Source organism: Phyllobates terribilis, unplaced genomic scaffold, assembly GCF_046119375.1.
Source record: "Phyllobates terribilis strain yellow unplaced genomic scaffold, ASM4611937v1 Scaffold_4__5_contigs__length_816908805, whole genome shotgun sequence".
Lineage (NCBI taxonomy): Eukaryota > Metazoa > Chordata > Amphibia > Anura > Dendrobatidae > Phyllobates > Phyllobates terribilis.
This window is the reverse complement of record NW_027362764.1, coordinates 325608682-325624874: the sequence shown is the minus strand read 5'-3', so window position 1 is coordinate 325624874 and position 16193 is coordinate 325608682. Positions and strand designations below refer to the sequence as shown.

The following is a 16193-nucleotide window of genomic DNA, read 5'->3' as shown; positions in this document are numbered from 1 at the left end:
TCTTCCACTCATCTCCTTGACGGATTCGGACCAGGTTATACTCTCCACGTAGATCCAGCTTGGAAAAGATCCTGGCACCCTTAAGGCGATCAAACAACTCGGAGATGAGCGGCAGGGGATATTTGTTTTTTACCGTGATCTGATTGAGTCCTCTATAATCAATACAGGGCCGTAGCGAGCCATCCTTCTTGACAAAGAAGAATCCGGCTCCAGCCAGGGAGGTAGATTTCCAGATGAATCCCCTAGCCAGATTCTCCTCAATGTACTCAGACATGGCCCGGGTTTCGCCCGCCAACAACGGGTAAATACCCCCACGGGGTGGAGTGGCGCCAGGTACCAGGTCGATCGGGCAATCATACGGCCTATGAGGTGGCAGTGTCTCTGCTTCCTTTTTACCGAAGACATCCGCGTAGGACCAGTAAGGAGCCGGTAGACCGGGTAAATTAGCTGGGGCAGGTGGAGGACGAGTAGGGCGAACCGGAATCAGGCGGGTCCTATGGCTATCCTGCCCCCACCGGAGTACTTCACCGGATTGCCAGTTCAGCACGGGTTCATGTGTCTGGAGCCAGGGTAGACCTAGCAATAGAGAGTGAGAGAGTCCGAACAGCACATGGAAGGAGATTTTCTCCGAGTGCAGCATTCCCACCTGCAGGGTAAGGGGCTCAGTGACGAGCAGGATGGTCACCGGAAGGAGTCTTCCATCCACGGAGGCGACGGACAAAGGTTCAGCCAGAGGTTTGGTGGGAATTTGGTATCTCTCTACCAGGGACTGGGAAATGAGGTTTCCACCAGCTCCAGAATCCAGATGAGCAATTTCAAAGAGACGGTTCTCTCCCCAGGAGATAGAGACAGACAAAGTCAAGGATGGAGAGGGCTTACTTTTGCCTAGGACGACCTCTCCAAGTGGTCCTAGACACTGAAGTTTCCCGGCCTCTCCGGGCAGGAACGGATCAGGTGCTCTTTACTGCCACAATAGAAACAGCTCCCCTCGGCTCGGCGTGACTTTTGGCAAGATTTGACCATCTTGGTCTGGTCGATCTGCATGGGTTTGGGCGAGTGCGCGCGGGGAGTGACTGGTTGAGAGGCAGGTCTCTGAAAAGTAGGAGCAAGGCGGGGGAACTTTCTCTCCCGGGTGGTCTCTTTGGTGCGTTCTTGGAACCGGATGTCAATCCGGGTAGCGAGTGACACCAGGTCATCCAGGGTGGTAGGAATGTCCCGACCGGCTAGCTCATCCTTAATCCGACCGGAAAGACCCTCCCAGAAGACGGACAGCAGAGCCTCGTTATCCCAGGCAAGCTCAGAAGCGAGGGTACGGAACCGTATGGCATATTGGCCCACGGTGAGACTCCCTTCGTGGAGACGTAGCAGAGAGGAGGCTGAAGAGGTTTTTCACCCTGGTTTTTCAGACGACAGGTCGGACACCAGGGGATCCCCTCTCTCCCACAGAGGATTCAGCCATGCCAGTGCTTCCCCAGTGAGATGGGACATGATGAATGCCACTTTGGCCCGGTCGGAGATGAACTGATGTGCCAGAAGTTCAAAGTGCAGGGTGCACTGGTTTATGAAGCCTCGAGCTAAGGTGGGGTCGCCACCAAAACGAGGAGGTGCAGAAAGCCGGGAATCGGGACTGGATGCCATGGTATTGGTGGGCAGCGGCACTGCTGGAGCGGGAGTCGTATGACTCGAGGTGGACGCAGGAGGGACAGGCAGTGTGTCTAGGCGGGAGTTGACACTCCGCAGGAAGTTCAGGATGGTTTCCTGTTGGGAACTCTGACGGGACACCTCCTGGTATAGGTCAGAGAGTGAGGGAGCTTGGGGGCCACCGGGTTCCATGGCCCGAGCAAACTGTTACGGATCTGGGTGGTGGAACCTCTGTGCCGCGGTGCAAGGAGCGACCCAGAGGGGCGTGACTAAGTATCAACTCAGACCGACCCTGGTCGTACGGCAGCTAACGATGCCGTGACCATGGAGGGGCCTGAGCAGAGAGACCAGGTGCTACTCTGGGGACGACCTTGTAAGAGAGCAGGTAGCTCCCATGGGTCAGCAGACTGGGACTGACCGGTATAGCGGATGGACACAACAGGCAGGCAGAAGTCTCTGGATAGTTGACGGGTGGTCACGGCACGTGACGGCAGGGCAGGTTGAAGTCTTATAGGTAACAGACAGGTGGTCACGGCAAGTGACAGCAGGAGCCTCCAGGTAGGCTATCAGGTAACAGGCAGGTAACAGACGAGTGCTCCCAGGTGAGCGGGCTAGTAGGCATGGCAGGTAGCAGGCAGGTAATGGGCAGGAACAGGCAGGTAACAGGCGAGTGCTCCCAGGTGAGCGGGCTAGCAGGCACGGCAGGTAGCTGGCAGGTAACTGGCAGGTGCTTCCTGGTAAGCAGGCAGACTTGCCCATAGACAGACTGGCGGGTAGAACGGAAGGCAGACTGTCGGGCTGGAGAGTAGTCAGACTGGCGGACTGGAACAGTAGTCAGGCTGGCAACTGGACCTGAGGGCTGACACAGAGGTAAGTATATTGTGCAACAACTTTTGCTCGGGCACCTCCATTTTGAAGGAGGTGCCTTATATATGGGAGGACCCTCGGCCATTGGCTGGGGACTCCTTAGGACGGCGCGCGCGGCCCCTTTAAGAGAGAGGGAGCGCGCGCCCTAAGCACAGTGCCCGGGAAGCTGCACGCGCGGGCAGCAGCAGGAAGAGGAGCGCAGGAGGACGCGGCGCGAGGAGCGGGGAGGTGAGAAGTATGGCGTCTCTGCTTGGTAGGGGGCAGAGACACCGATGCTGCATAAATATAGTAGATGATCACTATTTTTGAGCAAAAATATGCTAGTGCTTCAGTTACTACAAATATAAATAATGCACACACAGAAGAAAGCACCACAAATAAATAAGCATAGTTGCATCCTGTATAAAGTCCTATTATCCAACCAGTGTAGTAGGATATTAGTGCAATTAGTGTTACTAATAGCTATACGGCATAATTTCTTCACAGCTTTACTGTTTATATACCGGAATGCAGATCATATGTGTGACCATATATTCACAACCTATAATAAAGTGCTGGTGCCTTATCTCATGTAAACATGAATAATACTCACTATATTGTGTGTATGAATCCCACTCCTGAATGGCGTCCACCCCTACGTTCATTTCAGCTGCTTGCCTTCATCAGGGGGTGGCCCATATAACAATGGACGAACAATATATACACAAAGATGAAACACCTAATAGGTCTGTGGTAAGGACACAAAGAAAATACATCACCAAGGACTATAAGATTGCACACAAGATTGCACTAGCGTGAGAAACAATATACACACAATAGTTTTATATCAGTATTGAATAGAGTCATGAAAGTCCAAACATACTAACTGCTGTGATGGAAGATAACCCCATACATCTACTATATAATCGGCTTATCCCGTCTGTCTGTCCAGGAAATCCCGCGTTGCTGATTGGTCCGGCAGCTGCCAATCAGCGACGCGGGATTTCAGAACAAGATGGCGGCCGTTAGCGGCTCATCTGCCGCACGGAGGTCAGCGGCGATGCAGCAGGGAGATGACCGGCTGCTCGCAGCAGAAGTGCCCCGACCGGCAGCGCCGCTGACCTCCATGCGGCTACCGTCAAGAGATCAGCGGCTAGGGCCGCTGATCTCCGGACGGCAAGTGTGAAGGGAGGACAGGGGAGCTGCGCCGCCGGTCGAGGAACTTCTGCTGCTCGCAGCGGAAGTACCCGCACAGGCAGCGCCGCTCCCCGGTCCTCACTAACACGGTTCGCTGATTGGTCACGGCCGCAATATCAGCGATATTGTCGCCAAATTTAAACACCGCTCTGCTGATTGGCGCCAAATTTAAACACCGCTCTGCACGGAGGTCAGCGGCAATGCAGCCGGGAGATGACTGGCGCTAGCCAGTCATCTCCCCGCTGCTCGCAGCAGAAGTACCCCCGACCGGCGGAGCCGCTGACCTCCATGTGGCTAGCTCCATGCGGCTGACCTCCATGCGGCTCCATGCGCCAAATTTAAACACTCTCTCCGGTCCTCACTAACACGGTTCGCTGATTGATCTTGGCCGCCGGCCGCGACCAATCAACGATATTGGAGCCAAATTTAAACACTGCTCTGCTGATTGAGCCCGGTCGGCCGCATACATATTCTAGAATACGTTAGAATCGGGCCACCATCTAGTACAAGTAATAAGAGCTTACCCATGAAATAAAGTGTCCTGGTGCATGTAAGCAGCCCAACGTGCATTTCACATGAGCTTCCTCAGGAGGCTGTGTGAGTCTGTGTTCAAATGCCAGTCTTTTATATGCCTCCCAGCGTGTGTGACCCCAGCCGTGGTAATTGGTCGCATGGGGAGCAGAGCTACTGATACTGTCGCCACACTTCTAAAAATAAGCCCCCACATGGCCATATTGAATGAAAAATAAAAAAGTTCTGGCTCTGGGAACAAGGGGAGCAAAACAACGAAAATGCAAAAACAGAAAATGCTTCGGTTATGAAGGGGTTAAAGAAGTTGTCCACTACTTTTACATTGATGCCCTATTCATGGGATAGGGCATCAATGTATGATCGGCCGGGGTCCCGCACTCGGCACCCCGCCACTACAACTTGATGGCCGAGCCCCGCAGGTAAGGACTTCCGGCCGGCGGCAGCCACCACTGACACCGATGACAGCTGATCGGCGGGAGTGCCGTGTGCGGGACCCCGGACAATCATACATTGATGCCCTATCCTACGGATAGGGCAACAATGTAATAGTAATGGACAACCCCTTTAAGGTATTAAAGGAGTTGTCCAGTACTTTTAAAAATATGCCAATGTGCTTTAATGATAAATAGACGCTTCTTTCTAATTACCTCCTGGTGCTGTTTCTGCCTGTGAGCGGCGCTATCGGTGGCCACTGACAAGCAGCACGTGACCCCCGGCTGCAGCCGGCCCTGACGTCATGACAAGTCCAGGCTGCAGCCGAGGGTCCCTCTTCCGTGTTCCACCGGTGGCTGCTGGGTTGTGGGCGGGGTTACCCTGCGCGTCACACCCGGCATACACCGCACGCTCTCCCTGTCCCCATTCATTGGGAAAGCGCGTGGTGGTTGCTGGGTGTGACGCGGGGAATAACCCCGCCCACAACCCAGCAGCCACCGCAGGGACCCCCAGTGCTGACGTCAGCGGGGGGGGGTCACATGCTGTCTGTGAGCGGCCACAGATAGCGCTGCTCACTGGCAGTAACAGCATCGGGAGGTAGTTAGAAAGAAGCTTCTATTTAACATTAAAACACATTGGCATATTTTTAAAAGTACTGGACAACCCTTTTAACTTACAGGTATAGGGACCAATTTTACATCACAGGTTCAGATATCAATGTGCAGGGGATGTTGCAGAGTCAAACTTGCAAATATACTGTTTTAGTGCCCAATACATTGTGCCCAGGTTGTGAGTCAGGATACACACCACACTGGGTTCTTGTCACTACAGCCATACGTGTCAACATTTACAGTGGTTTGGGCACACTACAGGGCTCCAAAGTTGTGCCCAAACCACAGGTAGTGTTGACATGTATGGCTGTAGTGGGAAGAATCCATTTAACAATGTCTGTGTGTTTCCAGGGCAATTTGACTTTGTAAGAATAGATTTTGCTATTTTTTTGGTGCCATGTCACTTTTGCACAGCCTCGAGTTAATGTAAAATGGAACCCCTGAGAATTGACACAAATACAGGCACTATATGGCTGAGGTTATTGTTCTAAGCAATTAATACTAAATAATGATTATGTTTATTGGTTTGGTCTGTGGTGTTTGTATTTTGCTTCTTATGCTTTATGTATTCAATGTCTAGGAGAAACTCTGCAAAGTGCTTGTTGCATCATGAGTCCCGTTGTCAGAATTTGTTAGTTTTTTTAAATTCTACCTTTTAATGAAAATATTCTCTGTATTCATTTACAGCTTTCAGGAGGTTGTGAATTGACTGTAGTCATACATGATTTTGCAGCATGCAAAACTAATGAATTGACGGTTCGTCGGGGACAGACTGTAGAAATTCTCGAAAGACAGCAAGATAGACCTGACTGGTGCCTAGTAAGGACAACTGACAAATCACCAGCATCAGAAGGCTTAGTTCCTTGCAGTTCTCTCTGCATTGCTCACTCAAGGAGTAGCATGGAAATGGAAGGAATATTTAATCATAAAGGTAAATGGTTTGTAAAAAAGGGTCACACTGGTGTCAAAAATATAAACGTTTTCATTGAAGTATTACAGTCTTTTTTAGATTATAGATTATTTGTTCTCATCAATGGCTGTCTACATTTGTAGCCAAAAGTTCCGAAACTGACAAATTTTAGTTTTCGCCAATTTTGCTGCTTCAGTGTTTTGAGATCTTTTAGTCAGATGTTTCTATGGTTACTGAAGTACAATTATAATCATTTTATTTGTCAACTTTTAATGACAAATATATCAACTTTATGCAAAGACTCATTATTTACCAATCCTTATTTTTCAAAACCTCTGCAATTTGCCCTGGCATGCTGGATATCTGTTTCTCAGACAAGAATTGGTTGCCATCAGTCAAGATTTGTCAAAGTGCTTGGAGTTTAGCATAATTTCTGTGTTTTTGTTTGTAACCAAAATTTGTCAGTCTCAACTTTTGGCCATGAATATAAATTGACCATTGTTATTAATGCAGGAAAATTGTACTGTTGAAGGCTTCATTCTATTCATGTTATGCTTGGACTATGCAGTTTATGTACTCTTATTTTTAATCAAGGGTTGCTTTTTTAAAGTATGCATTTATGCTTGTAAGCAAACACTTGGTATTCCAGGTGGAAAAAAAGATTGGGCTGCTTTTTGACACCATTCTCTTAGAGCGTGAAAAATATCAGTCCACAAAAAACAATCTCATCTTCTAAAAATACTGCAAGCAGAAAATGTAAATAAAACATTTTAAATAGTAAATAAAAGTAAATTGACATGCCCCTTGAAGGTTAAATATCAAGAAACTAGATTTGGTGCAAATCTCAATGCATGAATTGGTCCATCAGCCAATTCTGTGATCTGTGGCCATTGGACGGAAGCCTTGATAACCACCCCTTACCTGAAAAGAAGAGCTGCAGATGTTTTAAAGGGGTTGTCCTCTACTAAGACAAACCCTTTGCAATCTGAATATTTGCCCCCGTTAAAATAAAAACAGCTAAACTTGCCAGTCACATTATCAGTACCGCCCAGTGCTGGAATTTGGGTCACTTCTCCTACATTATGCTGCTCTCAGATGAGGTAGCAAAAAGCTCTTGACAGTCTCTTTAAGCCTATAATTTAAATGGTACTGGTCTGTCTTTTTGCAATGTTGCTTGCCTAAAGTTTCATGACATACACTAATATCAGTTTAATAGCATGGAAACAGAAGCTGTGCCTATACATATCGGAAGATAACAGCTGATACCGACCGACAGCTGGGTTGAGACTGTCAAGAGCTTTTTGCTACCTCATCTGAGAGTAGCATAATGTAGGAGAAGTGACCCAAATTCCAGCACTGGGTCACTTACTGGGCGGTACTGATAATGTGACTGGTTTATACAGGACTCAGCATTGAGACAACTGGTATATCTAAAGCATATAAAATAGTTATCTTATCAGAACTACAGAAAGCAACCAAGTAAGTGATTCACCACTGGAATATAGGTCTCTGCTCTTTTATTATGCTGCTCTCAGATCGGTCAGCAAAACCCTGCTGATAGATTCCCTTTAACTTTGGTGAACCTAGACTTATCTGTATGTGTTCGGAAACTTTACAAATAGTTGCTGCCTAAGATTATTTTATTATTTTTAAACAATTGCAAAACAACTAGCTGTTGATTACAAGTTACATCTTAATTTATTAAATGAGGCACAAATGAACTAACAAGTAAAGACTATCAAAGAGCTAATAAACCAAAAAAAACTGCTAAGTGGGGATTACAGTCATTAGAGTGAAAATACATTCCAAGTATCCAGAGCAGGGAATAGAAAAGCATGGTTTAGTTGTAAGGCAACTGAGGAAGGTAGTAGCTGAGGATAGATATTTTTATGCATTAAGCTGTTGATCTTGATCAAAACTTTTGAAACACAATGTATTATTTTAAAGTAAATTTCTTTGTTAAAAATGCTAAATAATCTAAAGTAATTTTTTATCCATACAGACTCCATTTCTGGTAATGATGCTAGTCCCCCGGCTTCCTTAAATTCGTTACAACCACATATGGTTAATACACAAAGCTCGCCAGGACCTAAGAGACCTGGAAATACATTGAGGAAATGGCTGACAAGCCCTGTGAGGAGACTCAGCAGTGGAAAAGCTGATGGACATGTAAAAAAAATGGCTCATAAACATAAAAAAAGCAGAGAGGTGCGTAAGAACACAGACTCCAACAACCAAAAAGATTCTGATGACAGTGCAGCAACACCACAAGATGAGACCATTGAAGAGGTTAGTGAGCGGCAAACATGATACAATAAAGGGGTTGTCTAGGAAATAGAAAAGTTCACCTTGGCTGGGTGTAGTTAAAAATAGCAAACTAAATGATACTCGCCTACCAGCATCCACCTGAATCCAGTGCAATGCCGCTGCTGGTCATTGGTCTGTGCTGACACAGGAAGATCAGACAACACCATTCCATTAGCAGCATTGGATGGCGCACTGCTCAAGTCACTTGACTGCTGCAACTAATCACAGACCACCCTGGTTCTGCTATTGGTGGAATGGTAATGTCTTCTCTTCTAGTGCAAATCCAGACCACAGAGTGACCTCCACTGCATTCAGATGTCAGTATGGATGTATCATTAGTTTGTTTTTTACAGCTGGAAGCCACCAGTGAACTTATTATGTTGCCTGGACACCCCTCTCCTTTTTTTTATAAATCTGTGTTTTACTGTTTGCAGGTAGATGAAAAGTTTTAACATTATTAAAGTAAATTGACATCTAGAAAACCTTCCAATATATTGTAGTTCCAATGTCCCTGTCTGAAAACTCACATTTCAGATACCTACAAGGCACTAATAGTTCTAACGTAAATAGGAGACATGAAGGAGATATACGTAGCTTTGTAGCAAGACAGCATAAAGGTAAGTGGTGGCAGCTGAGTGGTTGACATTGTTCAAAGCACACACCACAGCTATTTTACCAAAGCAGGAAGAGCCTGCCCATAATATGAACATGGGGAGAAAATAATTGAAACTACCGGGCAAGAAAGAGAAATACAGCTTCAAAATATATCTAAGATTGGGACTTGTTTAGCCTAATGGCCTCCCTTTAAAGCAGAACCCATGATGCTCTGATAGATCCATAGTTTCTGACTACAAATTGGCCAACAGAAGCAGATTACTGTGATCCTAATTTCCAAGTTACTATGTCTTGATTTACTAATAGTTAGTAATAAAATAAGTGTGTATTTGACAGGTTTTCATACTAATTTGCATATTTTAGCTTACTTAGACTATTTATCTTTTCCAAATAGCGAGTACGAAATGAAGTTCTCAGTAGTGGCACATTATCTAAATCATCTTCATCTGGCATGCAAAGTTGTGGCGAGGAAGAAAGTGAGGAAGGCCCAGATGCAGTTCCTCTACCACCTCCTATGGCTATTCAACAGCACAGTCTTCTTCAGTGTGATTCTCAGGATGACAAGGTACTTTGCACAATTTTTCACATAAGTTCAATAGTAGCAGATATTTAATTTGTCTGTGACATGTTGAAATCAACTTAAGTGACATTATTATTACTGTATATCAAGTCTTAGAATACCCCATATTTCAATGGTGACATATGTTTCTGACATTTTATTCCTTGACATAGAATAATGTACAGATTTCAATACTTGTTTTTAACCCCTTTGCTTCATGGAAAATTTTATTATACACAATTTGTGTACTGAATTCTAAGTGAAACTATTGTGCAGAGTTATGTAATATATATATATATATATATATATATATATATATATATGTTCTGTACAAAGTTGAATGTGCTGACAACAAAATCACACAAAAATCATCAATGGAAATCAAATTTATTAACCAATGGAGGCCTGGATTTGGAGTCACCCCCAAAATTAAATTGAAAAAACACACTACAGGCTGATCCAACTTTGATGTAATGTCGTTAAAACAAGTCAAAATGAGGCTCAGTATTGTGGGTGGCCTCCCCGTGCCTGTAGGACCTCTCTACAATGCCTGGGCATGCTCCTGATGAGGTTGCGGATGGTCTCTTGTGGGATCTCGTCCTAGACCTGGACTAAAGCATCCGCCAACTCCTGGACAGTCTGTGGTGCAACGTGACGTTGGTGGATGGAGCGAGACATGATGTCCCAGATGTGCTCAATCGGATTCAGGTCAGGGGAACGGGTGGGTCAGTCCATAGCTTCAATGCCTTCATCTTGCAGGAACTGCTGACACACTCCAGCCACATGAGGTCTGGCATTGTCCTGCATTAGGAGGAACCCAGGGCCAAACGCACCAGCATATGGTCTCACAAGTGGTCTGAGGATCTCATCTCGGTACCTAGTGGCAGTCAGGCTACCTCTGGCGAGCACATGGAGGGCTGTGCGGCCCTCCAAAGAAATGCCACCCCACACCATTACTGACCCACTGCCAAACCGGTCATGCTGAAGGATGTTGCAGGCAGCAGATCGCTCTCCACGGCGTCTCCAGACTCTGTCACGTCTGTCACATGTGCTCACTCTTTGCACACTCTTGGCATTCTCTTGATGAGCTTCAAGAGGTAGTCACTGGAAATGGTCTTCCAACAATCTTGAAGGAGTTCCCAGAGATGCTTATCACTTGTTGGCCCTTTTGCCTTCACTCTGCGGTCCAGCTCACCCCAAACCATCTCGATTGGGTTCAAGTCTGGTGACTGTGGAGGCCAGGTCATCTGGCGTAGCACCCCATCACTCTCCTTCTTGGTCAAATAGCCCTTACACAGCCTGGAGGTGTGTTTGGGGTCATTGTCCTGTTGAAAAATAAATGATGGTCCAACTAAACGCAAACCGGATGGAATAGCATGCCGCTGCAAGATGCTGTGGTAGCCATGCTCGTTCAGTATGCCTTCAATTTTGAATAAATCCCCAACAGTGTCACCAGCAAAGCACCCACACACCATCACACCTCCTCCTCCATGCTTCACGGTGGGAACCAGGCATGTAGAGTCCATCCGTTCACCTTTTCTGCGTCGCACAAAGTAACGGTGGTTGGAACCAAAGATCTCAAATTTGGACTCATCAGACCAAAGCACAGATTTAAACTGGTCTAATGTCCATTCCTTGTGTTCTTTAGGCCAAACAAGTCTCTTCTGCATGTTGCCTGTCCTTAGCAGTGGTTTCCTAGCAGCTATTTTACCATGAAGGCCTGCTGCACAAAGTCTCCTCTTAACAGTTGTTGAAGAGATGTGTTTGCTGCTAGAACTCTGTGTGGCATTGACCTGGTGTCTAATCTGAGCTGCTGTTAACCTGCGATTTCTGAGGCTGGTGACTCGAATAAACTTATCCTCAGAAGCAGAGGTGACTCTTGGTCTTCCTTTCCTGGGGCGGTCCTCATGTGAGCCAGTTTCTTTGTAGCACTTGATGGTTTTTGCAACTGCACTTGGGGACACTTTCAAAATTTGCCTAATTTTTCGGACTGACTGACCTTAATTTCTTAAAGTAATGATGGCCACTCGTTTTTCTTTACTTAGCTGCTTTTTTCTTGCCATAATACAATTTCTAACAGTCTATTCAGTAAGACTATCAGCTGTGTATCCACCAGACTTCTGCACAACACAACTGATGGTCCTAACCCCATTTATAAGGCAAGAAATCCCACTTATTAAACCTGACAGGGCACACCTGTGACGTGAAAACCATTTCCGGTGACTACCTCTTGAAGCTCATCAAGAGAATGCCAAGAGTGTGCAAAGCAGTCATCAAAGCAAAAGGTTGCTACTTTGAAGAACCTAGAACATAAGACATATTTTCAGTTGTTTCACACTTTTTTGATAAGTATATAATTCCACATGTGTTCATTCATAGTTTTGATGCCTTCAGTGTGAATGTACAATTTTCAAAGTCATGAAAATACAGAAAAATCTTTAAATGAGAAGGTGTGTCCAAACTTTTGGTCTGTACTGTATATGCAGCGCTCAGCGTAAGTGAGTACACCCCCCTGTATTCTCATTTTGTTATATACACAGAGCTCCGTGTGAGTACACCCCCCTGTATTCTCAGTACGTTATACATACAGCGCTCAGCGTGTGTGAGTACACCCCCTGTATTATCAGTATGTTACATCTACAGGGCTCAACGTAAGTGAGTACACCCCCCTGTATTCTCAGTAAGTTATATAGACAGCACTCAGCAAGAGTACACCCCCTTGTATTCTCCGTACGTTATACATACAGCGCTCAGCATGAGTACACCCCTTGTATTCTCAGTTCGTTACATCTCCACACTCAGCATAAGTATTTCTCCATGTATTCTCAGTACGTTATACATACAGCACTCAGTTTAAGGGAGTACACACCCTGTATTCTCAGAACATTATATATACAGCGCTCAGCGTAAGTGAGTACACCCCCTTGTATTCTCCGTACGTTATACATACAGAGCTCAGCATGAGTACTGTTATGTTCTGCTACCAGAGCTAAGGAAAGAGAGGAGATCTGTCCCTACGATAGAACTCAGCTGAATACCTACGATGTAACAGGGAACCTGATCATGCGATCAGACCTGCTAAAGTCCTAAGCCAGTCTGTACGGAGACCTACAGATGTGGGGAAGGAATCCCTACAAGTACTAAGGACTGGGAGGAAAATGGGACACCTCCTAACAGAAATAGTAGCAGACAGACGAACAAACAAAATATATAGAACATAGAGGTCCGTAGACCAAGCAAACTAACAGAGTTAGATACAGAGCACAGGCTAGCTAGAAAGTAGTTATACAATGAAGTCCAGCAAAGCCAGAAGGGCAGAGCAGGATTAAATAGGCCAACAAGGTCATGTGACCAGCAAAGGAAAAAACCTAAGAGCAAGGTTCTAACAGTACCCCCCCTTCTAAGAGGATCCTCCGGATCCCCTAGGACCAGGCTTATCAGGAAATCTCCTGTGAAACGCTCTGATAAGTCTGGACGCGGAAACATCATCTGACCTCACCCAAGAGTTATCCTCGGGTCCGAAACCTTTCCAGGCCACAAGATACTGCAAACTACCTCTATACCGTCTAGAGTTAAGGATGCGAGAAATTTCATATTCCCCGTCCTCCACCACCGGAGGAACAGAGGCAGAGGCGTCACCATCCGACACAACAGCTTTTTTTAACAGAGAGACATGAAATACCGGATTAATTCTCCAGGAGGTAGGAATCTCCAACCTAACAGCAGATTGGTTGACAACCTGAAGCACCTTAAAGGGCCCTACAAACTTGGGACCCAATTTCTTAGAAGGAATCCTCAACCGCAGATTCCTAGAGGACAACCAAACCATGTCACCAACAGCGAACAAAACCTCCTGTCGTTTCCTATCAAAGTAGTCTTTAGATTTTCTGTTGGCCTCCTGAAGATTACCACGCACATCCGTCCAAACTCTCTCCAAATCACCGGAAAAATTCTCCTCCTCAGGCACGGCAGATCCCAACTTGGAGAACGACCCAAACGACGAATGTCTCCCAGAACAACAAAAAAAAAGGCGAACAACCAGCAGAAGAAGATGTATGATTGTTCAGAGCAAATTCAGCAAGTGGCAGAAACTCAGACCACCCCTCTTGATTGTCTGCCACAAAACAACGCAAGAACTGCTCAACATCCTGGTTTTTCCTTTCTGTCTGGCCATTAGATTCAGGATGATATCCGGACGAGAACGACAAATGAACTCCCAACCTGTCACAAAAGGCACGCCAAAAACGAGCCACGAACTGAGGACCCCTATCAGAAACAATGTCAGTAGGAACGCTATGAAGTCTGACAATTTCCTTGACAAAGGCCTTAGCGAGAGTTTTAGCGCAGGGCAGTTTGACAAAGGGAACCAAGTGACACATCTTGCTAAAACGGTCCACGACCACCCAGATGACAGTAAAACCCTCAGAGGGGGGAAGGTCAGTTATAAAGTCCATAGCCAAATGTGTCCAAGGAGCACTGGGAACCTCCAAAGGACAAAGCAACCCCGCAGCAGGAGTATGTGAGGACTTAGATCTAGCACATATAGTACATTGACGCACCCACTTAATGACTTCCTTCTGCCATCCAGGCCACCAAAAACTGCGACCCACCAGTCTCTTGGTCTCAGAGATTCCGGGATGACCTGCCAACCGAGATTCGTGACACTCAACAAACAAATCTCTCCTAAGGGTCCCAGGCACAAACAACCTCCCATGAGGAGTGTTAGATGGGGCATTCTCCTGTGCTTTAAGAATCTCATCTTCCAAAACGGAGTCCAAAGCAGCTATCACAACACCTTCTTGTAAAATGTTCTCCTCTTTCTCAGCACCGACTATGGGAGAAAAACTGCGAGACAAGGCATCCGCCTTAACATTCTTAGTACCAGGGATGTAAGTAACGGAGAAATTAAACCGCGAGAAAAACAGTGCCCACCTAGCCTGACGGGCATTCAGGCGCTTGGCAGCATCAAGATATATCAGATTTTTATGATCCGTAAGAACCTGAACGGGAAATTCCGCACCTTCCAAGAAGTGGCGCCAGTGTTCAAATGCGAGTTTAATAGCCAATAATTCCCGATTACCAATATCGTAATTCAGTTCAGTCTCCGAAAATTTTTTTGAAAAAAAGGCACAGGGATGTAATCCATCCCCGTTATCCTGAGACAATACTGCGCCAACCCCCACAGAGGAAGCATCAATCTCAACCAAAAACGGCTTAGTCACATCAGGCTGCATAAGGATGGGAGCAGAGGTGAACCTCTCCTTGAGATACACAAAAGCTTCAATGGCCTCAGAAGACCACTGAACCGCATCAGCACCTTTCCTGGTGAGATCGGTCAGAGGTTTGACAATACTAGAAAAATTTTTTATGAATTTTCTGTAATAATTGGCGAAACCTAAAAACCTCTGTATCGATTTCAAACCAATAGGCCTAGGCCATTGCTGTTCAGCTTGAACTTTAACCGGGTCCATCTCAAAACCTTCGCTGGAGATAATGTAACCCAAAAAACTAATTCTCTGTACAGCGAACTCACATTTCTCCAGCTTAGCAAAAAGCGAATTGTCCATTAATAACTGTAATACCTCACGTACGCTCCGCCAATGAGACTCCAGATCCGGCGAATAAATCAAAATGTCATCCAAATACACAACCACATTTTTGCCGATCAAAGGTCTAAGGATGTCATTAATAAGATTCTGAAAAAATGCAGGAGCATTAGTAAGACCAAAAGGCATAACCAGATTCTCAAAATGACCCACAGGAGTGTTAAAAGCAGTCTTCCATTCGTCACCCTCCTTCATGCGCAACAGATTGTATGCCCCCTTAAGGTCAATTTTAGAGAACCACTTGGCCCCCATTAACTGGTTAAACAGATCAGGAATCAATGGCAGTGGGTAAGGATTGCGTACACTAATTTTGTTAATCTCACGAAAATCCAGACAAGGACGTAAACCGCCGTCCTTTTTTTTTACAAAAAAAATCCAACCGCCACAGGAGACTTAGAGGGCCTAATGTGACCGGCGGCCAAACTTGTCTGTATGTATTCCTCCAAAGCCTTCCTCTCAGGATTAGTAAGGTTAAATAAACGACTTTTAGGAAGAGTCGCTCCAGGGACAAATTCAATAGAACAATCATAGTCTCTATGGGGAGGCAAAACCTGCGATTCCTTCTCAGAAAAAAACTCTCCAAAAATCCTGAATAGGAACAGGCAATTCTCCCCTATCCAAAGCTGCAATACGCCCGTTACAACACTTGTCATAACATTTATGGCTCCAGGATTTAATTTCACTGGTAGACCAATCCAGTACAGGATTGTGAAATTTTAACCAGGGCAATCCCAATATTACTGGAGAAGGCAAGTTATTCAAAACTACCAAATCCAATTTCTCATGGTGAGCACCATTAATAGTGAGAGGAAATTCACAGACCTTGAGAGTAATATTCTTCAAAGGGGAACCATCCACAGAAACCACAGCAATGGGGGATGATAAAGGTTCGGGTTTTAAATTGAGTCTTTCCAAGAATCCCCCATCAATTACATTCA

General features: G+C 45.8%; 1 protein-coding gene and 1 long non-coding RNA gene across 8 annotated transcripts in view; one reads left to right on the top strand and one right to left on the bottom strand.

Annotated features, from left to right (window-relative positions):
- LOC141265383 (triple functional domain protein-like) overlaps positions 1-16193 on the top strand; it is a 1868493-nt gene that overhangs the window by 1423367 nt on the left and 428933 nt on the right. For all 7 annotated transcript variants that reach the window (XM_073678400.1, XM_073678401.1, XM_073678399.1 and 4 more), the window contains 3 exons: positions 5946-6189; positions 8171-8457; positions 9485-9655. In XM_073678400.1, the coding sequence (XP_073534501.1) occupies positions 5946-6189; positions 8171-8457; positions 9485-9655 (702 nt within the window). The remainder of the gene's footprint in view (positions 1-5945; positions 6190-8170; positions 8458-9484; positions 9656-16193) is intronic.
- The window catches only part of LOC141265384 (uncharacterized), a 147222-nt gene that overhangs the window by 13999 nt on the left and 117030 nt on the right, over positions 1-16193 (bottom strand). The window lies entirely within an intron of this gene.